The sequence below is a fragment of the Alligator mississippiensis genome, chromosome 7 (assembly GCF_030867095.1).
Source record: "Alligator mississippiensis isolate rAllMis1 chromosome 7, rAllMis1, whole genome shotgun sequence".
Lineage (NCBI taxonomy): Eukaryota > Metazoa > Chordata > Crocodylia > Alligatoridae > Alligator > Alligator mississippiensis.
In genome coordinates, this window is record NC_081830.1 from 11,903,765 (window position 1) to 11,931,018 (window position 27,254).

The window sequence follows — 27,254 nt, forward strand, 5'->3', positions numbered from 1 at the left end:
CCTGCTTTTATATGAGCAGTCCATGGTGCAGTTAACCTCATTTGCAAGTGGTTTCTGAGAAGATTACTCTCCCTAGCCAAGAAAAATGCATTCAAGTGAGCCAGCTTGAAGGTCACAATGACATGTACTGCACAGCAAGGAGCTTTACACTAAAGAGCCCATATTGAACCAAGTGACAATGGTTCCAAAAAGGATGGACCTAGACTGTTCTCGGTGGTGGCAAATGACAGAACAAGGAGCAATAGTCTCAAGTTACAGCAAGGGATGTTTAAATTGGATACTAGGAAAAACTCTCTCATTAGGAGGGTGGTGAAGCACTGGAACAAGTTACTTAAGAGAGGTGATGGAGGTTTTTAAGGCCCAGCTCAACAAAACCCCGGCTGGGGTGATCTAGTTGGGGATGGTCCTACTTTGAACAGAGGGTTGGACTAGATGACCTCCTGAGGTCCCTTCCAATCCTCATTTTCTATGATTCTGTGACACAGGTAGCAACCTCCCTTTGACCAAACATAACCCAAAGAGGGGAATGGAAGTAAGTGCAAGGCTGGAGCAGTCCATCACCCCAACTTCGAACCTCTTGCAGAGACAGCAGGTAGCTCTGATTAACTGTGACAACTTAGTAACAAAGTGCAAGGAAAAGAAAGGCATTACAAGAGTAAACTGGGACATAAACAGGGGGTGAGGAGCACAGGACAGGTCATCATTCAGAACATCTCTGAAGAGCATGAGTGACTCAGTTGTGGGACAAACTGCACTAATCAGATGAGCAAATGAGATGCTGATGGGAAGCCAGTAATTCCATGCCCTTTCAGAAGCATCAATAGGCTATGATGACATCAAGGACACATGGCTCTTCATCAAAAAATCAGATGCTTCAGAGAGGTTAAGTCCACAGCAGGAGAGGGGGTTAGCATACATGCTCTGATTTTTGTGAATGACATCAGGAGAGCTAAAGAAAAGAAGATGTCCCAGCTTTTATTCCACAGGACTTTTAACCATGGTGGCTGAACCTCAGAAAAGCTGGGGGTTGGACAGGCATTCACAAGCTTAGATTCTTTTGATTTTTTTTTTTTTTTTTGAAGTGTGAGAATCTCTCGAGTCTGTGGATTCTGCTGGCAATCTTACATAAGGGAGGTCCTACAGCTCAAGCCTGGATTTGAGTCCATTTGCACAATGCTCTGGGTTGTCTGGGAACTATACAAATCTAGACTTGGCTTCTAGAAAGGCAGAAGACCAGGACAACAGGAAAAGAATGGGAAGTGTACTTATGTTGGCATCTGTCTTGACTTGGTACATATTGAGCATACCAAAGATCGATCAAAATTTCAGACCTAGAACTGCTCACTTTCTATTCCAGGAAGGGCCCAGATGAGGAATGAAAAAGAATTCTTATTTTTCCCCCCGATCCGAACAAACTTGTATTTTACCATGTTACAAAGCCAAGGCCTAGAATCCTTCCCACTTCTGACTCCTGGCATATCCCAAAGTAAAGAAAAGCAATGCCAAAATGAATAAATTCTGAATCAAAAGTTCTAATTTGAAATGACATTCCACTTTCTATCTATCTATCTATCTATCTATCTATCTATCTATCTATCTATCTATCTATCTATCTATCTATCTACATGTCTGTGTGTGTGTGTGTGTGTGTGTGTGTGTGTGTGTGTGTGTGTGTGTGTGTGTGCAGATGCAAGCATATTTATACACACACACCACACGCACAGGGTTTTTATGGGGAAATTTAGATAAAATCCATACTATTTTTAAAAATATTTGTCAAGAAAACATTCTTTGAGGGACAATTGTTTTGACCAAAATCAACTTTGGCACAACAAAGGGAGAAAAATTCTTCTTCCTGGCCACAAAAGCTAGCAGAAGAGGCAGCAGACTTATACCAGAACAGGTTTAAACCTTAGGAAACAGTTCCTAACAGTAAATACTGTAATGCAGTGGAACAGACCGTCTTGTTTCTCCCTTACTGGAAGTTTTCAGGAAGGGGCTGGAGATGGGCAGCTGTCTGGGATGGCTTAGAAAGAGTGAATCCTGCACCTGTGTAGGGGGCTGGACTAGGTGATGCTTGAGGTTCCTTCCATCCCTCTGATTCTGTACGGACAGAGATGAAGAAAAGGAGCTGTTGGCATCTCACTCAGTTTTGCCTTGAGAACAGAAGCTATAATTGGCAGCTGTGATATTTTCCACTGATAAAGAGCAAACAGTAAGTCTAGACTTTTATTTTAGAGAAAGGAGAACTAACAGTGTAATGCTGCATGGGTCACACTCTCTGGCTTCAAGGCCTGCTATTTCCAATGCCCTCACACCCTACTCCCTAGAAAACAAGAAGGGCCTTACATTTGGAGATGCAGTGCAGAGAAAATTAAAAACCTTACAGTACAGCAGCTCTTTGAGGCTGACACAAAGAACATGCAGTTCAGACTCAATAAGCAGGGCAACCGGAACAGCTCTGACAATGCTAAAGGGCACAGTGTTCAACAAAACTGCCCTGGGCAATGATGTCTAATTGACAAAGCAGAATTGCCTGGGTCACCCATCAAACAATAGATCATTGCAGGACGCTGTAAAACTAACCTGCTTCCAACTCGGATGCTGAACAAGATTAGGTCTGGCCTTTTCACAGATGTTTCTCCAAGCAATACATCCCCCTAGGACACTTCCTGTAATATTCAACTTGACTTGAACGCGCAGGTCAGGCTGTCATGGGCTTGAGAAGAAAGATTGTCTGTTCTCTTATGAGTTAACTTCATACATATACTTCCATGAAAGAAAATAGTAGTCAGTGCTGAAAAAAAAAATCAATCTTTATGCTGTCCTTCGAACCTCCTGAAGCAGTAACTTGTTAATGGTGGTGATCTCCTTTTTAGAACCACATGCCCAAGGAATATCTATCCACTGCAGGAGGGAATTCTTGCTCTGGATTTCAGAAGAGCATTTTTTCAGACATCCTGAGACTGCATTGAAGAGGGCTAGTTTTCTTTTCTTTTTAAATGTGGAATTTAGCCTAGCCACTTCATAAAACTTGCAACAAAGCTGGAGTCAGTCTATCACACCCCCAGCAAGAAACAGTGATCAGATCCAAAAAATGGAGCAACTCTGGAGAGAGATGAATCTCTTAAATCACAGCATTTGAATGAAGTGAAGTGAACTCAGGTTTACAAAAGCTTGCACTTATATATTTATATCTTTTTTAGTCTATAAAGCTGCATATCTACCCTGCCTGCTGACTGACTTCACACCAACACAACTAATTACCTCTCTCTCTCTCTCATCAAATGCTGGTTGTATTCTGTTTACTATATAACACAAAAAATGCCATGGAACTAGATCAAGGCCAGAATGTGCTCTGACACGCATGCTATGTATCCCGAGTGATTTTGATGACATCTGAACAACTTATGAGAAGTCAAGGACTGTTTGGGGGAACAAGATGGCAGTAGTTTCTTACACATCTTTAATGAGTAGAACTCAAAACATTGAATTATAATTAAGGCATGCCCCCCCTATGCAAGGTAGGGAAGGGTTGTCCTGCCTTCACAGTTAAGAAAACTTCAAAAGAGGCTCAGATTCATTTATTGCAGGTAACAGAATAAATCTGAAACAAAACTAGGACTAGAAAGATGCCAGGTGGTATCCTAACGTGATGCCTGGTTGTAAGAATCTGTTCTGTGATGAAATTCTATTTCAGCTGTTTAGGCTTTAACAAGCTCACATTTTATCCAGATATCCTATTGTACTCTTCTGTCTATGTTAACAGGCAATTTTTCCTTGACCTTTTAATGCATTGCTTAAGCACTGCAATGATTAAGGTAATACTGTCAGCAAAGGCCCTTGCAGAAATCCCTCACCGCTTAGCTTGAGACACAAAAACACAGCAGAAAAGAACCCTCCACTGCTGCCATAATTCAGTCAGGCTGAAAAGATATTTCCAGCTACTGAGACAAAAATGGGAGAAGTAGAAATATACTGAGAAAGCTGAGGGCAGTTAGCATAGCTGATGCTTCAACCTTGCATCAGAGCTGCTCTGTACAGGATGCTCAGGGCACCTTGAGGAACAGAATGTGGTATCCAATTGGTATGTCTCAAGTGTTTAGTGAAGAGCTGGGTGAGAAATGGTTTTCCCCTCCTGCAAAGCTTCCCAAGATTTAAAACATTCTTGCATTCTGTATCAGAAGAAAAACAACCCCTTCCCAATTTTTCCCTAAACGCTACAGAGCAAGACAGTGGAACAACCGATGGAGCTGCGCGATGTAAGAGATTCACAACAGGAACTTGAGCCTGGGTCTTCTACATGAAATGAGGAATGACTAAATAGATCCCACACCTACTACACTTGAAGTCAGGATATTCTTGTATCAATAAGAAGTGTGCTTGCAACTCACCCCGCCCCCAACGCGGTTTCCAATTCTCCGAGCAATGGTTCTCTCACACTTTCCCGAGACTAGTCTGGTAGTCCCAATTATATATCTCCTGATATTTTCCATCAGCTTCCCTTTGCACATTCTTGGCCTCATGCATTGCTGAGAAAACTCTTCAAACAGACAACAGTCATAGCAAAAACTCAGCTGGAAGCAAACTGCCCCAAATTTACCAAACCAGTCTCAAAAGCATCTTATCCAAAAGAGAGACCAGGTTTCCTGAAACCATTAAAATGCTGGGCCCTCTAAAATAGCTTTTCCCTTACCCCCAGCCTACTTCTGTTATCAGGAAGCTGCTCTGAAGAGAAATCTGGGCAGTAGGGAAGACTAAGATAAATAAGAAATTTCTTCTTAACTTTGGCATTGGCAGGTGACTCCAAAACTGTAGTGGTTTAAAAACAAAAAATCAATTAAAAATGTTTTAGAAGTGCCTGGCCAGGGGGAAGATAGACAAGATTTAAACTTGTCTTGACCTCATTAATTTCATGCTTACCTGTAATTAATTGCTCTCATCATAGGAATGTGATGTATGGGACTCTGATGCATTATTGCCTTCCATTTACTATCTGTCAATTAATTGCATTCATTACTATCTAGTGCAGAATAGTGAGAAGAAACTGAAGGTAACCAGCTCCTGTCAGTAAAACTTGCAATCACAGATGAAATCCAACCATTAAATGGCATTTAATCAAAGGGAACCATGGAAACTACTGCTGCATTCCTGTTAACCGGCCACAGCCCTGCAAGTGCCTTAGGTGGCTTTGAAAAGGCCTTTCCCAGAAAGGATTATTTATTTACATGGCAGAAGTACTCACGAGGCCCCATTCAGCACCACTGTTTTATTGTTGACAGGCCAGTAGCTTTCTGTGATTTAAAATGGTTTAATATTAATAGACTCTAATGCATCTTTAATGTAGAAACCTTCGGCATTTTGAGAATTCACATCTGGAGAAATAATCAACCCAGTATTTCCCACTGAATTCTTCTCTAACAGGGTGGCTGGAAACAGGACTGCAACTGGATAGTTTGAAAGCTTAAGAAAAAAAAATCCTGGCAAATAGTTTTGTTAAGTTCATTTAAGAACCAGCTAGACATTGAGGGATATAGTTACTTTTAGTAGGACTTTATTGCCCTCTTCACTGCTGAGAGCCACAGGGTTTATAACATGACAGATTTGCAAATGAGAAACTGTAGTTCAAGCAGCTGAAAAGGTCAATTAAGGATGTTCAATTTGCAGGCCAGGATGGGATAGCGGTACCTAAAAACCTAGCTCTTGAGTAGCTCAGTGAGTATTGATCAATCTGAAGGCATTTGACAGAATCCCTACTGCAAATGTTTTGTGGCCTTGTGTGAAATCACAAGTCCCCTATTTCTTTTTTGTGGACAATGTCTTACTAATAGGCTCATAAATAATAGCTTGCTTACATCTTACCATTCTTAGGAAAGATGCCTGGGCCTGAGAACAACATTGATAGTTAAACAGTATTTGACTCAGATCATGCTTTACCAGTTTATAATTCAGTGACTTTTGTTCCGTGTAAAACAGGACCTTGAGTTAGGAGTGGGAGGTAAAAATACCCCCATCCTATGACCAGGGGTGTTCAAAACTTGTCAACAAACTCAAAAGTCAGGCAACACTCAGCTGCTTTCATATTTCAAAAAAGCTGCAAACTTAGCCAGGCTCATCAACAGTGTTTCATGAATACAAAAGCCACGTGATTTCAGCAGAAAGAAAACCAACACAAAATTCAGGTTAAAACCTAGCTATAGCCATCAACATATTGCAAAAGAGCCCTGCACGCTCACTCTGGAAGCAGTGCACCCCAACAGGATGCAATGTCCTGGGAACTCAGCAGGAAACAAAGAGTTTTGAGTGATACATTACATCTGTCTGGAGGTAATGCCTGTGGAGCAGGCAGCCCGTGCTTCAGTGGGGAGCTCTCTAAACATGCAAGTCCCTCTTCAGTGTGGACAGGTCCAGAGCACAATTAGCCCTACAGGAATGGATTCCCCTGGCATTGAAGCTTCAGGATGTGGCCCACCTCCTTGAATTTTCTCAAATAAACCCAGCTGGCTTATTGGGAGAGCAGGTGGATAACGTGCCCAGTCCTGCTGAGATGATAAAACTCCATTCTAACGAATGGAAAATGAACTGATGTACTGTACTAATGGGCACTTTCAATGCTAAACTTAATAGCTTAGGTTCTGTAATATTTCTGCAAATCATGTATTCATTATGACACTTCCTTTGGTTCTTTACTAAGTTTTAATAATTTTTAAATTAAAAATAAGTAGCTGAAACTGCCAGCTACTGCCTCAATGTTGTGACAAGCTGGTTGAAAACACACAGTTGTAAAACAGCCCAGTCTTGCTCTGGCTCTGGACTAGAGGACTAGATTAATCTATAGGCATAAGTGCCTGGTGCCTCCTGAATCTGGGGGGAGGTGGGGGGCACCAGTGGAAGGTGCCTATGGCAGCAGCCCTGTCAGGGGGCCACGTGAACCCCCATGCACCCCCTACCAGTCACCTGTGTCTATAGGCTGGTGCATTTGGTTGCATTACACTTGGGTTTCAGGTTTGTTGGTAAAAACCTCCAATAGTGCAATCTGCGCTGACTTTTCTAAAACTTTAACACTGTAAGATCCTGACTACCGCTCCCTTCAGATTTCTTTTTCTCTTTCCTGACCAACTGTAGGTACGCTGCTTATATACCATCCAAGGAGTGCAGGTCTTTCTGAAAGTTTGGCTTGAACAAAGCAATCAACAAAATAACAAAAAGGGTAACACAGCTCAGGACCAGCCACGTCCACAGACGTGACGGTTCCTTCTTCAAGATTTATCTTCTCACACCCTGAGCCCTTTTTCTTGCTCTGACTTTCCTGCATCCAGGTAAGTAAAGAGTCAATCGGTGAAGATCAAACATCTGTCAAAACAGTGGTTCTCAATCCTTTCAGACTGAGGCACCCCTTGGAAAATGCCAGCTCTTAAATTTCCACTTCTTTCTTGAGTATAAAAAAATAACAGAACAATTCTTCTGTTGCAAAGAACTCAGACCCAACAGGTCAGAATGTTTTAAACACTACTGATTTTTATTTGAAATCTCTGGATTTATCTTGTGAATCATGTTTTCACACCTAACAATGCTGACCTTGTGTGGTACCCCTGAAAACATTTCAAGGCACCCTGGGGTGCTGTAGCACCCTAGTTGAGAATCACTGTGTTAAGCATGTGCTGCCAGCTTGTGAGTTAATTTCTCACAAATATCAAAAAATTATTTGTATTCTTGTTCATGAATCACCCAATCAGAGAGCAGAAATAATACCACGTGATTTGACTCGTGACACTAATAATACTATCAAATATGCTTAGCAAATATTTCATACATTGAAATGACTCAGAAAACTAACCAGCAATTATTTAAAAATAATCAGCAGGTTTGGTTTAGGGATGATTAACCAAAGAAAGGGAATGAAATCTTAATAAATATTCTAAGCTCAGTTGGTTATAATGAAAATACACAAAACATTACCATGACACACAAAGCCTATAGTGAAAGAAACACTCTCCAACACTTTCTTCCACAATGTACAGTTATTGCAGAGACAAAAAATAAGCCATCCCTGCTTCTCTTCATTTACAATGAATTCACACTTCCTGAGTTTCGTGCATTCTCAAGTTTACTGTGCTAGTGTCACAGGTAGGTGTCTTGTAGTAAGGACTAAACATCCTTCAAAACGCTATTAATTAAACATAACTTCAAAAGCAAACAAGGAACCAGCCTGGCCAAAGCCACAACTACTAAGGACTCAAAGAGGTCAGTGATCACAGCTGGCAGGTGTCACACCAAACTTCTTTCTGATCTCCATCAAATGAGACAAATCTTGGAAGAGCATGAAGCTGATGTCAAGTACAAATGGGCTAGCTGGGAATATTGCAAAAGAGATGTTTGTCCCATGAAAACGTTACATTTCTTCAGTGATTTATATTTTTAAATAAAACCTTGTCTGAAACACAAGCCATGGCCCTGACTGATGTTTAAAGCAGCTACGCATAAGTGGGACATTGGGGAGAAATAGTATTAAAATGCATCACAGTGGAGAGCACCATGTCCTGTCAGCAATAAACAAACCCCCCTGACTTTGAGCTGTGTAAGCGGGCACTTCGACAATGCAGCCCAAGCCCGCACATCATTACTGACCAGTAGATTTTATAGAGCTGAGGGTGACTGTAAGAAACTGAAAGTAAAACAAACCACAAGGCAGGTATCGTGTTCCCCTAGACAATGCAAAAGTGGGAAATGGACTGAAACACCTACCGAGAACAGGGTGGCATAGGCAGAGAGCGCAAATTTGATGCAGTAGTAATAGAAGAGGGACTCTTTCCATTCTGTTTCTTTAGTCATCTTCCCAGCATGCGCTTTCAGCTTTGCTTTGTGTACGTGTTGGACTCTCCCTGCTTTGACACAGTCTCCAAATCTCAATGCCTAGAATAAAAAAAACAAAAAAAAAAAAAACCAAACACAAACCAGCCTTAAACTTCAGCTGCTCTGCACAACTTCCGCCTGGGAGAAACAGAAAGCAATTAAAGGGGAGGCAGCAGCACAGCAGTGTTAACCCTTTCCTATGTTGCCTGTGTAGCCTAATGCAACTAATATGCACTCCATTCTCAAACGAACCGAGTGAGATTTGCTGTATGGTTCCCCCCCCCCGGTAAATATTGATGCTCTGCAAATGGCTCCATCAGCAGACACAGGCAGCTCTCTAACCCCTAAAGTACTTTCTTTTTTTAAAGCAAACAGCAGATCTGCTCGAGTAGACAAACTGCAATAGAAGATGTTTCCCTTGTCCCTTATTCCATAAATAAATAAAATAAAACGTCATGATCATGCCACCATCTTAGGGGTGATACACAGTCTACATTACAGGTGGTGGCAGATACTGATGCATCAGGAAGTTAAGCAACTAACTGCTTAGAGACAAAGAGGGAGCCAGTTGGTGGCAGAGCTGGGTACGCCATCCAAATCACCCACCTTCTTTCCAGTCCTGCGGTTAGTCCTTTCAGTTCTTGGTTTATAATACCAGGTGAAGGACTCGGTGATCTATGAATCAGTATGTTCCAACAAGGAAGGCACAGCATAGGGAAGTCGAGACTAAATGAACATATTCCAGCTATGGCAACAACTTACTGAGTGTTAAGTTGCAGTTTATTTTGAGGCCAATTGTTCCTGGTTGTGAAGGTAGGATGGCCAACTGGAACAAGAACTTGGAACGAAACAGATACTACCATACCCAAGGGAGAAATGAAGATCGAAGACCATAATGCACTCAAATTGGCGGCAGGTGGGTGGAGAACAAAAGAACCTTCATCCCAGTATTGTGAAATCACTTGTTTGTTAAGCAAGCATTTTAATAAATCAATCAAGTTAGGCATAGTGCCATATAACTGGAGAATAGCAGCCTCTAGCTATATAAAAGAAAGGGAAGGAAAAAAAAGTAATCTAGGTAATTACAGGCTTGTTAGCAAGACCTTAATCATATGTAAGGTTCTACCAAAAAATCTTGAAGGATAATTAAAGCCATGGAAATAAATGCAAAATGGTACAAAAGACAACGTGTATTTTTGCCAATGGCAAATTCTGCCAGATTGTCTAGACAAGACAAATGCGGTAGATGTAATCTATCTGGACTTCATTTGATGCCATGCCATATAAGGAATAACCAGTTACAATGAAAATCAGGGTGAGGATAAGAATTTTAAAGTTGATGAAAAAAAATGGTGAAAAAGTGTGACAACAGGTTTTGCTGACAGGTAAAGCATCAGGTTGAAGGGAGGGTCCTAACAGTTCTGCAAGGATCAATGTTGGGACTGCTCTTATTTTTCCATTCATGATCTGGGCCCAAAGAAGTAGAAGTGTGCTGATGAAAGTTAGCTATGACAGAAACTGCCAATACAAGAGACGACTGGAGTATCACACAGGAAGATAGGGTTTGGATAGGGATGATCCTGCCTCAAGCAGGGGGTTGGATTAGATGACCTCTGAAGGTCCCTTCCAGCCCTACTTCTCTATGAGTCTAAGACCTGGACAACCTTGAAGACTGGAGTAATAGAAACGGACTGAATTTTAATACTGCAAAGTCTAAGGGGACTAACAATAAGATTTTCTGTTATAAGCTCAGAAGTTGGAAATGGCAGAAGAGAAATATATATAGGAATATTAGTTTCTCATAGGATACCTATGAGATGGTCAAGAAAATTCCTTGGTCTTTATCAGCCAAAGTATTTCCAGCAGATGTAGGAACCCATAGTACCCCAGTATAAGGCATGGTTGAGACTTCATCTGGAATGTGGTATACACATCTGGTTACCCTTGTTCAAGAAAGAAGAATTCAAAAGATGAACATGTGCAGAGATGAGCTGTCAGGGCATGGAAAGCTCATTTTAGCAAAAGGAAACTGAATGAGCCGGGTTGGTTTAGCCTAAAGCTAAGAGGGAACATGACTGTTTCCTGCCCCGCCATCACTCAGGCAGCATGGAAGGGGAAGCGGTCTGAATCAAGTGTAGAGGGGACAAAAGGCAGGCTAATGGGATGGAAGGGAGCAGATTGAGACAGAGTCTGGAGGAACTGGGATTAGACAAAGAGGGAAGTAAGGGAGAAAAGTGGGGCTAGGAGAGAGGGGAAGCAGAAACTGATTGCACAACGATATGGGAAGGAGTTAATGTACCACTACTGAACTATGACTGGAGGGGAAGAGAGACTAAGACACTGAACCAGTCATGGGTTGAAGAGGAGACAGATTAGCTGAGGAGCCCAAGGGATGGGATAGAGAAGTTTTGGGAAGAGAAGCTGGAGGGGCACATGGGAACCAGAGACCATGGATGGGCTGGACAAGGAGACTCAGAAGGCGCCGAGGGAGAGCTCTAATCAGAGACCACATGCTCTTTTTCTCCACAGACCCCTTTCCCTTTCCTGCCACAAGCTGGTGCTGCTCTAGGGATTAAGCAGAGTTGACTGTAAGACTCCTGGTTCATTTGTTGCAGAAACCAAATGATGTGAAGTAAACAAGGCTGGGGACTGAAGGGGAAAAATAAGATGGTCTTGTGGTTAAGATAATTTTGTGCTGCCCTGGAGAACTGGATACTATCCTGTCTTTGGGCAGAGGGTCCTCATACTTCTGAGTCACTTAAACCAAATTTTTCAAAGGTGAGCAGTGAAAGGGTGTTCCTTAATTTTGGGGTGCCTAAACTGAGACTGATTTGTAGAAGTGCTAAATACCCACAACAGCAACAGAAAAACAATGGGAGCTGGGCTTGACTCTATAGAGTGTTATATTAATTCTAAATACGCATAGACATCTCAAACTGGACGCTCAAAATTAGTCGACAGTTTAGACTGTAAGCTTTCTGTACCTGGGCACCCTATCTGTAAAGCAGAGGTAATGCTGCCCTCCTAACCTCCAAGGAGTTCTGAATATTAGTAAATGAGTGCTTCATAAATATTAATGATAGTGATGAATGCCATTGGGAAAAGAAAAACAAAAGGAAACTAAGAATCCTGTCTTCATAGCAGAGACTAATGTGCAGTAAATGAAGCCTAGGGCCACACACTGTACAAAATAAAGAATAGCTATTTGTTAATTGGGCACAGTCTATTCTGTGCATTGAATAAGGCAAGAGTCCTGTGGAAGAAATAATATCTTATCCTGTATTTAAGAATTTGTTATAATGCATATTCACCAGACAGATGAATTAAGGCTTGAACAGAAAATACTAATAATGGTATTTTCTAAATTTTGGGTCTGTAACATTGTTTTTTCCCCTTGTAATATAAAACATTACCATGGGTGGAGAAACTTCCTTGTTCTTGTCTATTGTCTCTTCTGTATGTGTTAGGAATGAAGATGAGAAGCCCAAATGTCACTTTATCTCAGTATCTCTTACTGCTGCTCAATAACTCACTGTAGCAGAATGGCATTTTGGGCACCTGCTCTCCTCTATTAGAATGAGCTTTGCAGAAGTGTCTAATAATTTCATTTTCACCGGGAGCTAAGACACCAAAGACCATTGCCTATACCCCATCAGATAATGTTACTGCAAGCTACCACAAAAATATGCCAGGCTGGATGCTAAAAATAGATCAAAGTGAAAATATGCCTCTGATATCCTCATTCATAACACCAGGGATCTCATAGCTGTGGAAAAACATAGCTCCAGTGATTGGCATACATGCCAGTCTCCTAGTCATGGTTTGCTGGAAAAATAGGTTGGGTTTGAACAAACCGAAGAAACTAGCAGACCTTTTCTCCTTAATTTTAATTACACCATCTTAGTGGACTTTGCTCAGTTTTAAGTTACGTTTGCAATACATTACCCCAGCCCTTATTATATTTTATCTTGATTATATTTTATTATTGACATTCACTCAACTATTTCCTCTGTAAAGCTTCCTTTCTATCAACACTTTTCTTAGTTGCTTCCATTATCCTACTTAACACATGGCTCTATTCTAAGTCATCTGGTATCAATTTTGGTCGGACTGCACAAAGCCGGTATGCCAGTGAAGTCCATACTAAGGAGAAGAATGGCAGGAGGCATGTTAACAAATACTTAGAGGCACTAAGTTGTGAGCCAAATTCTCTGGCCAAGTGTTTTTCCTGCTTTTCAGGCCACATACAATGGCCGTGGCTGGTCACTGGAGGATTTCTTAGCCTGGGGGGAATCTATACATGTAGTAGCTCCACAGAACCTGATCCTATGCCAGTCATTCTGGCCCTCCAGTGTGCCGGATGCTGATCGGGGGAGAGCAGAGCTCACCTATGCCTGCATCTCCTTTGGTATAAGGTTCCTGTGGGACTTTACAGCTGTGCTATAACACAGACCCAGTTGCACCCTTGTGATCCCACATGCAGCATCTGCATGCGTCTCACATGACACTGCATGTTGGATCAAAAGGGCACAACTGGCTCCTCTTCTCCCTGCCCCGTTCTAGGTAGAGCACAGATGACTTAGGTGAGAATGTATTCTTCTCTGTTCACTTCCTTAGATTTATCCAACCAAGGAGCAGTGCTTATCCATATATTCTAGGTGCCTGTCATGTCTAGCTGTGTGTGCATGTGCTTACATATATCAGAATTCCCTCCATTGTAACTCCATTGAAAAGCATGGGAGACATCTTGATCTTCATACGTGCATCTACACATGTACTTTACTGCAGAGTAGACTAATTAGCTCTGGAGTAAAGTGTTACCATCTCAATGTGCACCAGTAGTAGTGTGCAGTAAACTAATCAACTTCACCATAAAACAGTACTATCAGGAACAGCCCTATCTTACAGCAGAGTAATTTGCTGTGCTGAAATGTATGTGTAGACACTTACCGCGGGTGTGAATTGCTCCCGGTAAGCTCAGCCAGCCAGGGGTCTGCTCTGCCTTGGTTCAAATTGCTACTGTCCCAGGCACATGTGTAGACACCGTGCCTGGGAGCAGTTTACTCTGGTTCAAACAGCTCTGGAGTTTATTGCTTCGCATTAATAGCATATGCAGATGCACTGCACAAGTATGTGGGATGCACCTCTATTACAGAGTGATGCTGTGGGGCTCTGCCAAGTTGTATTTAGGAGCTAATCACACTTCCCTAATAGAGAACCACCATGCCTTGAGGTGACCCACCAGCTACTCCACTTCCATCTAGTTAATCCATCCTAGAGAACAGTCAGTTCGGCAAGGGACTGGCGAGGGGGAAAAGGAGGGACCTAAGAGGGAACCAAGAGATCTCTGATCATCAGGAATAACACAGGAACAAGGGGAGACTGTCTGTACAGATGTTGCCTGAGACTCAGATCACAGTGGTGAATATACTTGGGATAAGTTGGGCCTACCTAAATTTAAAAGGAAAAGCTGAGTATTCAGGAAGACATACGTGGAGGCCTTTTGCTGTTCAAGCACCCTCCACCCCTTTTTTGGCCTGAATACTATGTTCCTACAGAAAGTACATATTACTGCGCTTTCAAGAAGCTGTTCTGAGTCACACATGGGGCAAGGCTCACCAATGTAAGCCTCTTCCTGCAGCAGTTAAAAGCAGATGCATTGATGAGAAAAAAAAACAAATGTTAACCTGGGATATTTGGAGTCCTGTGGCCGAACCTAAAACTGGGGTAAACTGTGAGCTCCCTCCTTGAGAGAAGTAAGGATGCAAAGCCTGTCCCCTGAAAGGGTGCCCAAAGAGAGAGGTTAGTGGGATGGCAAACTCTATAACTATAACAAGAATTAAACTACTATCTAAGATCCTCCTAACCAGGCAAATTGAAAGTTGCAACAATTCACCATTGATCATCCTCATAACACTTCCTCCCTCTCTCAGATACTCAGGAGGATAAAGGATGAGGGCTGTTTTACTGTGTTTTTCCTTGCAGTCCACCATTAAAGTAAATAAGCATATTCATACCTACTTTTATAAACATCCCATTAACCAGGTCAATGTGCAGTCCTCATAAATTATTACAGAGCAGTTCTATTTCCAGCACCCCAAACTGTATTTCTGCCTTCATAAGAATCCCTTCATTAATCTTTATTTTATAAGCTTGCTGATTTGAGTGGAATACATTTGAAAAATATTCTGTTGGTTACAATTTTCCATGTATAATGCATAACCCTCCTGTATCCATCTGCCTTCTCACTTTATCACTGACATCTGCATAAACATGGCATTTATACCTCTGATCTACTTATTTTTCATCACACTGCATGAGATGCACGGTGGTGTTAAGGATACAGAAGAAGAATATCAGAGTTATGGTCTCCCTCTGACGATATGCAGTCTGATGGAAAGGTAAGAACACAGGTTGTTCTCTAAACACATGTTGGAAGGTGCAATCAACTAAACATTGGCAGTAGTCTAAAGCCAACTGCCTTAATTTTAAGGAACTGGCTGGATGTCCTGAAGATGACTTTTTAAATGTCTTCCTAACAAAGCAGGTGGCCTCCTTTCTGCTAAAAATATACTACCGACAACACACATCATACCGACACTACCCTGAAGAGTGGAGCTGCCAAGAGCGCAATGAAAGCTGCTAATTATTTTTCTTCTCCAGAGTATACAGAACTGCATTGTACAATTTGGTCCAAACAGTTCAAACCTATCCAGGCTGAGAGTCCCCTGACTCTTCCTAACAGAGACACATCACTTAGCACTACTTCTTATTTGAACTACAGTAGGAACAATAAATTTCTATAAGGCAGAAACATAACTGTACCAGGCACTATATAAAAGTAGTAAGAGAAAGTCCCACTCCAAGAGTTGCAATATATTAAGGGGGACAGATATGGTGCTATCTTCATTTTTCAGAGAGCAAACCTCAGGCACGATAAAATTAGGGGCCTTGATCAAGACAACACATGAAGATTGGGGCAGAACTAGGAACTAAATACAGATTTTCTGATTTCTAGCCAAGCACTAAACTATAACCACTCTCTTTCATCTCAACTACACTGGGGTTTTAGTGGTCTGTGGGAACTGGGTGCCACGATAACCTGCTTTCATCTCTTCAATGGGAATTGAACTCAGTTGCTCCTGATGGTAGAGAGAGGCTCACATTTAATTTCAATACCTGTTTCCGAAAGCTTTGTTAACTGACCCCTTTCAAACCAGTGGGATAATACATTCAGAGCCAGATGTAGGGGACAGGCTATGACTCACAGCTATGTATTCTGGTCTAGATGTAGTTGGAAGTACTGATAATTAAGCATTGCATTTCCAATTGCAGAAAGAATCCCAATTTGTTTTTTCCACCAGAATAAACTGAACTGGCTGCCATACAGTGGCAAAACATTCCTGGAGGTTCAGCCAATAAGTGGGCAAAGGTAATAGGTGTAGCTGTGATAGTAGGTAATCCATTCAACTGCATTTCCCTTGTTTTGAAGTTACTTCTGATCACCTCTCTTTGCTGCTGCTCCATAGCCATTCTCCATTTCTTAACCGACTGTTTTCATCCACATGGAATTAAACACAAACTCCAGAATTTTACTGTTATTTAGCTTAGCCTGTCTGTTTCTATCCTAGACCTCATTAAGGGCACTTTGTGCCCAAAAGTTAGTTTAACTTCTCTCCAAATTATACAGCTGGTCCAATAAAAGATATGATAAAAACAACTCTTACCTCTATTTTGCAAAGACAGGGCAAATCGTGTAGTGCACACTGCAGAAAGGAGGAAAACATGGCACTGACAAGCAGTTAAAAGATGTCTCCAACAATACAGATAAAATCAGTATGAACTGCTGGAAACAGAAAGCGAGGACGTCTTGACTCACAGGTTCTCGGGTCAGGACAGCACTTCATTAACATGTTGGATGTGAACCCTATCAACTTCACTGCTGTGATGCTTCTTTGAACCAGGATGGATCCCAGTCACTAAGCCTGAGGGTCATGTATTTCCTTAAGCTTGTGATGAGGGCTCAGCAGCCATGATTTGGTGACAGTGGACACATGTGCAAGGCCTAGTTCTGGTATGGCCCACTGATTTGACCAGACTAGGCCTCAGACCCCAGAGCAGAGGAAAATGTACCTGCTGAATGGTCTGTGCACAGAGACTGTCAACGCACCCTTCCTGTGCAGTGACAAGCGGTTCTGAATGCTGCCCACATCTCTCCAGGAGAAGCATACAGCATTGCAGAGGGAAGGGGAAAGGACAAAGCGTTCTGCTGTGGGGATTGGAAACAAGTGTTCGCAAGGTGCAGGCAGCATGTCTAATTAAGATCTAAAGCCGAACTTATTAGGAGAATAGTTTCAACTGTGTTGTTTCACAGTCAGCTGCGGCGTATGGAAAATGTGAGCTATGTCCTCATTACGCGGCATTTCATTTGCAGGCGGGTGCAGAGAACGTCTGAATGTTAAAGCATCCTGAGGGAAATGGGCAATATTTAATTCTGTGAGAAAGCCAAGCTTCCTTTGAGTGTTTTTTTATCTTCTTCCCCTGTTCTCCACCCTTCTCTAATTTTTAAAAAGTCATTTTAGAGCCATTAAATATTACCACAGTAAAGCATTCTCCATGTAATGCCCCACAGCACCTTGTCTTGAACAGACCCACATGTTTTCCTTTTAAAAAGTTACTAACAGCCAGCTCTTCAAGGTGATCTTAAAGAGTATTTTCTTCGGGCTGGTAAAATGGTCGGGTTCCTGATGAATTTTCTTCCTGTGCTTGGTGCTCACAAGTCACCACAAAATGGGAGTTGCAAGCACCCAGTTGATAAATTGGTTCAAAGCCACTGGTGTAAGCAGAGGATCACTGGACTGTTGTAACTGTGTGCAGTTCATGTGCCCCTGCCGCAGCTTCCCACTACTGTTGCTAACTAAGTCTCTATGGTACATGCTCAGGTGCAGACCTCCAGTCCGCGCCCCTTGCTTGAGACGTGGGACTCATCAGTCTAACTCCCGAGTCTATAATGTGGGCCCTCCAAATTACAGATTACTGTTTTAGGGATACAGGGCAAGTTGAGCAAAGAGGATGGTCTCAAACCTTAGTAGCTCTTACCCTCACACCTTTCAGAAAACAGAAGGCGACAAACCTCCTACAAGCTGGAATCTGGGCTCACCCTGTCTGAAGAGCACTTGACATCCAGTTTGCATGTGACAGGAGGGCAGGCTTGGTGGCACCCTGCCCCTTGCAGTCCTCTGGTTGTTGGGCAATATTCAAGTGGGTAAGACTAAGAGATCTTGCCTTTAAATATGGTTTCAGTCCTCTCTTGTGTGATCTTCCGACTAGTGCAGAGTCTCAGCCCAGCCCCAGAAGTAAATCCGGCAGCACCAGTTTCCTTTAGCCCGGCCAACTCCTTTAGCAAACCCATTGTTCTGACAGCAACTCTTGTGCGTGTCACTTGATGGAAGCATTCGATGCTACAACACTGCTCTGATCTGGCTTTACCCTCTCCAGGCACTCACAGCTTCAGACTCACAATGCAAAAAGGAATGGTTGCAATGTTAAGGGAAGGCCACAGCTGGATACAGGCTTGTACACACATAGGTCAATCCGTCATAAGGACATTCTTTCATTGTTGCCTCTGTAGGATTTCCCGAATTGCCCAGAAGTAGCATGATTCTTAGGGGAAATCCCCAGAGTTATTTCAGAGGTTGCACACTGTACAGGAGGACAGAAAGGATATTTTTCTTTGCCTTTGAGTGGCCAGCAACCCTAATGAGAAGAGCTCTGATCCACGACCAAACCAATCTCCTCTAGGTCACTGGTTCACACCTGGCCCTGTTTAAAAAGTTATTTAACACTGTACGTCATTGGATCAGCCCACATGAAAGTAAGCTGGTGGCTCCCAACCCATTCCCTGGTAGACGCATCTCCGGATCACAAAAAAGGCTGACGCACTTCGGCATTGGTTAGGCTGGCACCCTAGGGTCATCAAGGAGTCCAAGGAGCAGGAGCCTGGTTCTGAGAGGTACTGTAATTCCCACGACCTTCGGTGGGAATTGTGAGTGCTTACTTACATTTCCACACCCACAGCAAGAGGGACAAACAGACATACTTCCAGGTTAAGGCTCTTTATTTTAGATTAAGACAAACAAGCACAACATTAGCAAAACCTCTGCATGTGAGTGCATCTCCTTGGGAAGAGGCATCAGCCACTAAGAATAAAATGCTTGTTCACAGCCACTTGGTGGAAATGTAAAAGTATGGTACATAGGAGAGGCATCACCAATTCATAGCTTGCACACCTCACATACCACCTCTCTGAGTCAGGTCCTGACTGAGCATGAATATTGAATTCCCTTCTCCCACAGAGGACTGGCCTGAGGTAGAAGATGGCAAAAGCTTGCAGCAATAAAATTAAGCTGTATCTATGTGACATTATGCTGGCGACCTTCAACACACTGCTGCTGGTTGCAGCATTGGCATAGACACCTGGGTGTTGTTACATTTGTGCCATCTAACCTGCTTAGAGCAAGTCTAGGTGGGATGGTAAATACCATTGATGCACCAAGTCAATTTGGCAAAAACACGTGTCATCGTTTTCAGTAGTTGATTTCCAACTCTGGAGCTCTCTTCCCACTGCAGTCCATGAGGGCCTGGACACATGGAAGTGTGAGACCTTTTTATTTAAGCAGGCCTTCAGTATGTAGACTTAAGTTTTGGGGGTATTACCTAGGGAGTTTCTTTTATTACATATTGTTTTAACATGTGTATCTGTCTTTATAATTTATTTGGATTTTGTTGTAGACACCCTAAGCCTCTTTCAGGGAGGGCAGCATATAAATCTAATAAATATATTAACAAACACAAGTTTGCTTCAAGATTGCATTGTTATTCCCACTGGGGGAAGATTACCCCAAAATGTTAGTGTAAAAAAGGATTTAAAGTTCAGAAGAGAGAACAAGAAGTCTTGGTAATGAGTTGCTGCAATAAAATCAACTGTAGAAAAGTAATAAAACCATCTGTTCTCAAGTGTTTTTCAACAAAACAAGGCGAGTTTTAGCTGTGCTGTTCACTTGGTTTTCTCTCTGTTATCCCAGGCTTGCAGAACCAGTGCCCCTCTGAGACCTGACTGGCCGGCATAATGTCACAGCAGATTAAATAATGGTATTTGGTGGTTCTTTCATTTTACGCCTTCGGCCGCAGAACAATTTTCAGAAGATACTCTCTGCATACCCACAGAAATTCCTATGGCATGCACTGTTCAGTGCATTAAGTATAGATTAGCACTGTCTGGAGATCTTTATTTTTAATTTTGCTACAGCACTCTGATTGATTTCGGGAAGGAGGCCAAGCGGCAAGTCCCATGGTGGGAACAACCAAGCCAGCAGAGATCACCGAGTGGCTGGACCACAAAGTAAAGTCCAGAGCAAAGTGTGTTGTTACTTAAGGATGCTTTGCGGCATTCTGACCTAGTGACTTAAAGGGAGCAGTGGAACCAAAATGGGTGGTGACCATTAATGAGCACGATCCTTCACTGGACTTATGGCAAAAGACTTATTTGTGCTTCTCTTTCCACCCATTTTGAGATGTTCTCTGTCAGCTCAAGTGGTTGACTCGCATGCTCCTAGACCAGAAGGCCAAGTTTTCTATCCTTGCTGCTTTAGATATGTGGTCTGGCAGATGACTGTTCTGTCTCTGTTAATGCAGTCTACAAAATACAATCTGGAGGGGAGTTCAGTGCTAGCAGACAGTTTGACACACAGAATTAAATAAGACTTTTCTATGAGTGTTTTCTTTGCAACACGCACCATGACCTGTGCAATTTCATCAAGAGCTGTGTTCAAATCAACCGGACTGTGTGCTAGCACATCTGATGGAAGAATGTGGCTAATGGCCCACATTACTTGTAACACAACTGAAACAAAGCCCATCAGTCTCTCAGAGATTTTAAATCAGGGCAGTACTGGATATTTTTAAATTGTTTCCAAAAGTTCAGATAAGCCTGTCGGGGCAGGCAGTGGTTGTAAATGTCACTTATTGAAAAGAGCAATAATGATACATCAGCAACGAGCAGCACATCACACGCTCCACTTGCCATGAATTAAATGCTGCTGCCAACAGGAAACAGAGTCCTGGAAGTCAACAAACGCTGCTGCTCTTTGTGCATCTTCACCGCACCATAACATGCTTGTTTCTGCTTTGCTTTCTTTCCTTCATTTTAGTAAGCGATGTCAAAAAGACTCACAGCTGGATGATTTGACTGAGTTAATTTTGGGGCAGCTGCTGCTGCTGCTACATCATGGTGGTGTTCAAAAGACACAGTACAGCATGACTGGGGCTGTGTTTCTAGGACCATTAACAATCCACCCTTCTGACGCTTTTGCAAGCACAAGGCCGCAACGGTTATGTTTATGCAGCTGTGCTCCTAACAAATTATACTGGTTTCTTCATCATTACATCATCACATAATTGTAAGAACATGCAACAGAGGCCATGAAAAATCATCTTCAGCTTGGTGTTAAGTAGATTGAGCCACTTTGAATTTATTACCTATGACCAGGCTTTCTCATCTGCCCCTGTAAGCAGGAGGCACTCAAAAGCCCATATGAATCACAGTAAGGTGGGAAAGGGGTAGCATTAGCTATCTCCCATGGCAGCTGTGACATATCCGAGTTTGGCTTCCCACAAAAGTACCTTTGCTGATACTCTATAAGACCAGGCTGCTGCAGGATCTTGGTGAGGGTCTGTGGAACAGCTGCTTTTTCCAACAGGATCCCTTTCTAATTAAGTGGATATCCAAATAGGAATCAATACTGTCTCTTCAAGCCACAAGCATGCTAAATATCAGAGTAGGCAACCATATCCTTCCCCACGAGCATACCCCGACCTACCTACGAGTCACATTAGATCATTCCCTTACCTCTAAACTTTACTTTCAGAAGATCAGCAGTAAAGTTTCTGCACAGGTAGCTGCCTTAAGATATTTAGCCAGCATGATATGGGTTGCCAACTTCAAAGTGATCAAAACCATCACACTTGCAATGGTATATGAGCCAGCAGAATATTGTGCTCCTGTATGGTCCAGAAGTTGTCACACAATAAAGCCCAACACTATACTTAACAGTGTGCTGAGACTTATAACAGCTGCACAACTTACACATAGAAATTCCCAGATACACAGATATTCCCTGTACTGTCAGCCATTAGACCAAGCGATATTAAAAGACAGAGCCTAACATCATTACTGGCAATAGAGGCAAAGGATAACAAAAATCACCTGCTCCATCAACTGTTAACTGAAGACCTGAAGAGACGGAGGCTTAAAAGTTGTAAACTGTTTGTATGTGAAGTCTACAGATGGAATCTGTACGCTGAGTGATAAAACCAGACAGTGCCTTGTAGATTTGTATGTTTGATATCTGATGCCATATGACAAAAGAAGAACAGTTTCTGAACTTTGCAGGCTCCCCACCACAGTGTTACTGTACAGAAACTGAACAGAATCATCCTTTTTGATATTAAAGATTGGACTTACAGATAAACAAGCTTTAATATGCGACATCCCAGAGAAGAAGGGTTTGTACTAGAGACTCAAATTTTCAACTTCAAGCTTCACTTCTTGGGGGCAAAGTACTTGGGCTGCTGAATCAGAAAACAGATCTGACCTACAGTCAGAAGCAAGGCTTAGAGACTGAAACATGTGACACCTTTCTCATGTCACCTCCCCCAACGTTTCCCCACTTGACAGGTATGTGGCTATCCTATAAACCACAGAATAGCTTTAATTTTATTAAGTTGCTAATAGAAGAATATTAATTGGCTTTGAACAATCATTAAAAGAAAAAGTGGTTTGGGGCTCAATTAGTCTTGGCTGAGATAAGCATACTAAGGAAATAATTCTTAGCATTCATAGATTCATAAGATTGTAAGGCTGGAGGGGACCTCGGAAGATCATCGGGTCTAACCCCCTGCACTTAATTAAAAAGAATTTGTGCCCACTCTGATCATTTACCTATACAGGCCGTAACAGGGAAATCCCACAGCAATAACCACACGCCCTTGTGGGCTGGTGTACAAGTGATGCTAGAACCAAATTGGGCCCTATCTAGAAATTCTGGCCTCACTTCCTTTAATCAAAACTTAATTACGGCTTTAAATGCTGACTTTTTGACTTCAGACTACACAAAGCTGACACACTTATACATAGCCAGATCCAGGCAGGAATAAAGAAAAGAATAAGGCCATAACGAAAATAAGGAAAAGAAAGGCTTAGTACAATTCAGAAATACACAGAATAACAGGTAGTTGTCATATAAAAAGTAGTGGTGCACCAATAAAGAATTTTTTGGCTGATACCAATGGCTGCTAATTAAGTAGCCATATCAGCCAATAATGATCCAATAGCCGATATGTAGCCCAGCAGCTTGGAGAGCAGTGTCCAGCCAGTAAGTCTGTGCCCCCGCCAGATTTGTGCATGGGGCGAAGGCAGGCTGCCCGCTGCGGGCTTAGGGCTGGGGCTGCACTTGGGGAAGGCAGGGGCAGCACTGGGAGGTGGGCTACAGGGTGGGCTATAACCACCCCAAAATTCTCCACAGCCCCCTGCCCCCCACCCGCCCCTCTCAGCACTGTTGCCATCCACCCCAAGCACAGCCCCAGGCCAACCCCCTCTCTGGGCCCAAGCCCACAGTGGGTAGCCTTGTCCCCACTCTGCACACAAGTCCAATGTGCACATGATCCCCATGCCCCCCCCCAAGGGTGTGCACAGTGGTGGGGGGCCATCCCCACTCCCTGCGCCCCTCAGACAAGCCAATTGCAGCTCTGCCGCAGGGTCACATTCACTGCCCTGGCTGGGCAGCACCTGCCCCTGCCCCATGCCCTCTCTCACCATGGGAGCCGTGATCTGTGCCCCCTTCCCATTCCCCTCCACAGACTTACCGGCCAGACACTGCTTTCCAAGCTGCCCGGCTGCATGTATGCTGTGGCTGCATGCATGTATGCAGCATTTAACAGTGATATTATGGGTTACACTGTTCAAATAAAAGGTGACTGCCAATAATGTTAATTTTCCTCTAATTGGTGCCAATCCAGTATGTGACTGATGTATCGGCGCACCTCTATTACAAAGATATTTATCAAGGCAAATTCATCTTCATAAATTGTTGATTTGTGTTGCTAATATTGTGAATGAAGGAAAAAAGCAGGTTGTAGAAATTGATTTAGTTATCACCATTTGCATGATGCAGTTCACCATCTTCTCACTTAGTTTGGACTGGAACACACAGAGCCTGTTTCCACCACTGGAAACAAGGGCAAGTTACCTACTGATGTCAAAGCAACCAGCTCCAGCCTCTTAGGGCTGATTAGTTCTGCCAACCCTGACTCATGGGAGTTGTTCTTTAGAGTTCAACAATGAGTTTGTACAAGATGAACAAGAATTAATCATGTGAGACAGAGTTACAGGACAGGCTACTGGAACCTGATCCAAACATCAATAAAATCAATATAAATGATTTCAATGAGTTCTGGACCCACTCCAAAAGAGCACTTACATGCAAAAGTAGTCCCAGAGACTTCAGTGGAATTCGATTTTTGGCAAGGTTGAAAATCTCCAACTCCCATTCCAGTTAAGACGAGCTCGTCTAGCTCATGTTTACAGATAATCAAGCCACTTACATGCCTAAATGTTCCCTGTAAGACACTATGCTAGAAAATTCAGGCCCAAATGTAAGGCAGATCTAAAGATGCAAAATTCATGCCAGGGTTTCTAACAGCCCAAAATCTGAGAGCACCAAGTATCACTGGGGTATCCGACCTCCTGAGAAGGAAGGGCAGACAACTGAAAATTGAAAAAAATTAAAAACCAGTTCGGATTATTACCCTCCACTCCCAAATTATGGGCTGTTTGTACCTTAGGGTATGCTTTGACCCCAACTCTAATACAAGTATTCCTGGAAAAATCTGAAATAATGAAAATTGAAATAGTAGCTGGCTACAGCCAAGGCAAATTATTCCTGTCTGCCCAGCCACCCGGGGCATCATTTTAGGGAAACAAAATTGCACTACACTGGAACAGAAAGTAAAGAAATTCCCAGACCAGGAAAAGGTCCTTTGATTCTGGTTTAAATGCAATAGTTTGATTTATGCTTTAGGAATTTGTTTGATTTCATTTAATGACAAGAAGAATGAAAGTCATCTGAATACGCTATAAAAATGCATTAAACTGAGTAACACAAATTGGATTCTTTTTTTCTCTTTGAACTCCCCTAAACCCCACAACATGAAAGGAATGAAACCCTGGGATCCTTTAGCAGGTGTCCAACCAGGAGAGGGAAGAAGTCAGGAGAGAGTCTATGAGTGTTTAAATACGATTACTAGTGAGTCAAACCTAGATCACAATCTCTCTCAAAACAAAACCAAGTCTGGTTGACAGACTGCTGACAGCAAGCCAAGTTGAAGGAGAATGCCTGGACAAATAGCAAAGTTCATAAATTATAATAGATAATATTATTAATTCATTGCAGAAAACTCTTCCCACCCACCACTCACAACTGAAGGAAAGTGAGTGGGGGTGGAGGTCAAGGAAAGTCAGAGAAGAAAGAAATTACAGAGAGTAGGTAATAGCAGAGAGAAATATTAACATCACGTGCAGCAAACCCAGAAAACTCAAGTCTATTGTGTTCATTAAAGAAAAATTACCCGGGCTTTTAATCATAGATTCCCTGGGGCCAATTTATTCTCTCTTTTTTTGTGCTCATCCAGCTGAGCTACCAAGTCAGTCTCCCTCTGGCCCAAAGAATTTTTATGCAAAGCAGAACAGCTCCAACAGAACAGCTTAAAAATGATGAACTCTGACTCTGTAACCAAATGATTGAACCTCTCTCATCTGGGAGCTGGAGGAGCATGAATATCTTGGTCCTTGGTCTAGCCATTAGCAAAGACATAACCAAAAATCTTCATGACAGGTAGGTCTCCATCACTTGAGCTAAGGAAGACGCTTCATCGACTGGTAAGAGTACCCTTACTCTCTCTGTAGGGATTGGGTGCTGGAGGGTCTCATGTAGTCTTCAAGTAACATAAGAAATGATGCAGACGTGGATTTCATATATGTAACTACTGTGCTTAAGAAACTGAGCTTGTCTTCACCTTCAACTCAGCTGAAGGGGTTTCAGTTCCTCTTCCATCTGTCCTAACGAAGCAGAATGCTATTCTCTTTAGAAAGTAAGTGCCATAGTGGCCAGACCTACAGCCCCCCGAGACCAGTATCTTGTCTCTGATAGAGGCACACAGTAGGTGCATTAGAGGGGGTGCATGTGAAAAGGGCATGTCTCGGGTAATTCAAATCCTATCAAGATAAGCAGGGATTGCTTTTCCTGTGTTCATTCAGGGCCCAGCGTGAATGGTCCCTGCTCTTTTTTGAGGTTTCAAGGTTTCTTATACAAGAAATAAATACAGTATATCATGCATATACACAGAGTTGTTTACTTCACTGGAGGTTAAATCAGGAGGCTACTTGAGGATACAGCATGTAAATCATGTCGGTAATTCCCTGTGTGTTTACAGTTCAGCAGCGTACAGGGCTTGACTTTGATTGCCTATTCTAGTTTTACACTAGTGACATCTATAAAGTTATTTCTCATTTGTACTGGTGCTACTGAGAGGGCAAAAATATTCAAGGCAAATAAAAAAAATTCTACCATCCCTTCCAATTATAATGTTATTATTATGGTCCTTAGACAGTGAGATTAATTTAGCCCTTTTCAGGGTAACTGGATTTAGTGAAACAAATTGGTCTGGTCTTAAGAAGACTCTCTGACAGGGTTTGATTAGGTATAAGAGGCAAGTTCTTGAGTTATTACTGAAGAGTTACTCTGTTTTACTTGCTGGCAACATTTGGATGAATTAACACAATGCTTCATTGTAAAAACCAAAATCTAACCCTATTGATTCATTTAAACATCGCTGATTGTATTAAATGTGAAGATGAGTTAGTTCATTCAGAACAGTTTATAATTCCTTTTTCTCTCCCCTGTATTGGAATTCAGCCAATCAAGCAGTTACATGGGATAATTAATACTGAGGAAAAGCAGCAGTAGTGGTGGGAATCTGCTTTTTTTTTCTTCCTGCCCTACGGAGAAGGGGGAAAAAAGAAATGATAACCAAGTCTGCAACAGTGAATTTGCCTATTAGCAAGAGAACTTGGCTAAAAGCATTTCATGGCACTACAGCCACCGTAAAATCTGAAGTCTGCAACAGTGAATTTGCCTATTAGCAAGAGAACTGGACTAAAACCATTTAATTGCACTGAAGCCACCATAAAATCTGAAGAACTATAATGGGTTTTCTTGAACCTTGGGCCTATTAAAATCTAACAACATTTGCTGGAAGAGCAAACCCATCGGTTTGGCCAATTATGT

At 42.4% G+C, this 27,254-nt stretch overlaps 1 protein-coding gene across 4 annotated transcripts in view; it reads right to left on the reverse strand.

The window, feature by feature from the left end:
* Positions 1-27,254, reverse strand: part of LOC102562685 (tetraspanin-15) — a 282,668-nt gene that overhangs the window by 188,490 nt on the left and 66,924 nt on the right. Inside the window, exon 2 of one of the 4 annotated variants that reach the window (XM_059730567.1) lies at positions 8,746-8,913. The exons of 1 other annotated variant lie outside the window; for it this stretch is intronic. In XM_059730567.1, the coding sequence (XP_059586550.1) occupies positions 8,746-8,832 (87 nt within the window). In that variant the 5' untranslated portion in view covers positions 8,833-8,913. Of the gene's footprint in view, positions 1-8,745; positions 8,977-27,254 lie in introns of those variants that run through there. 2 more of the 4 variants (XM_019482686.2, XM_019482687.2) reach the window with 2 other exon arrangements.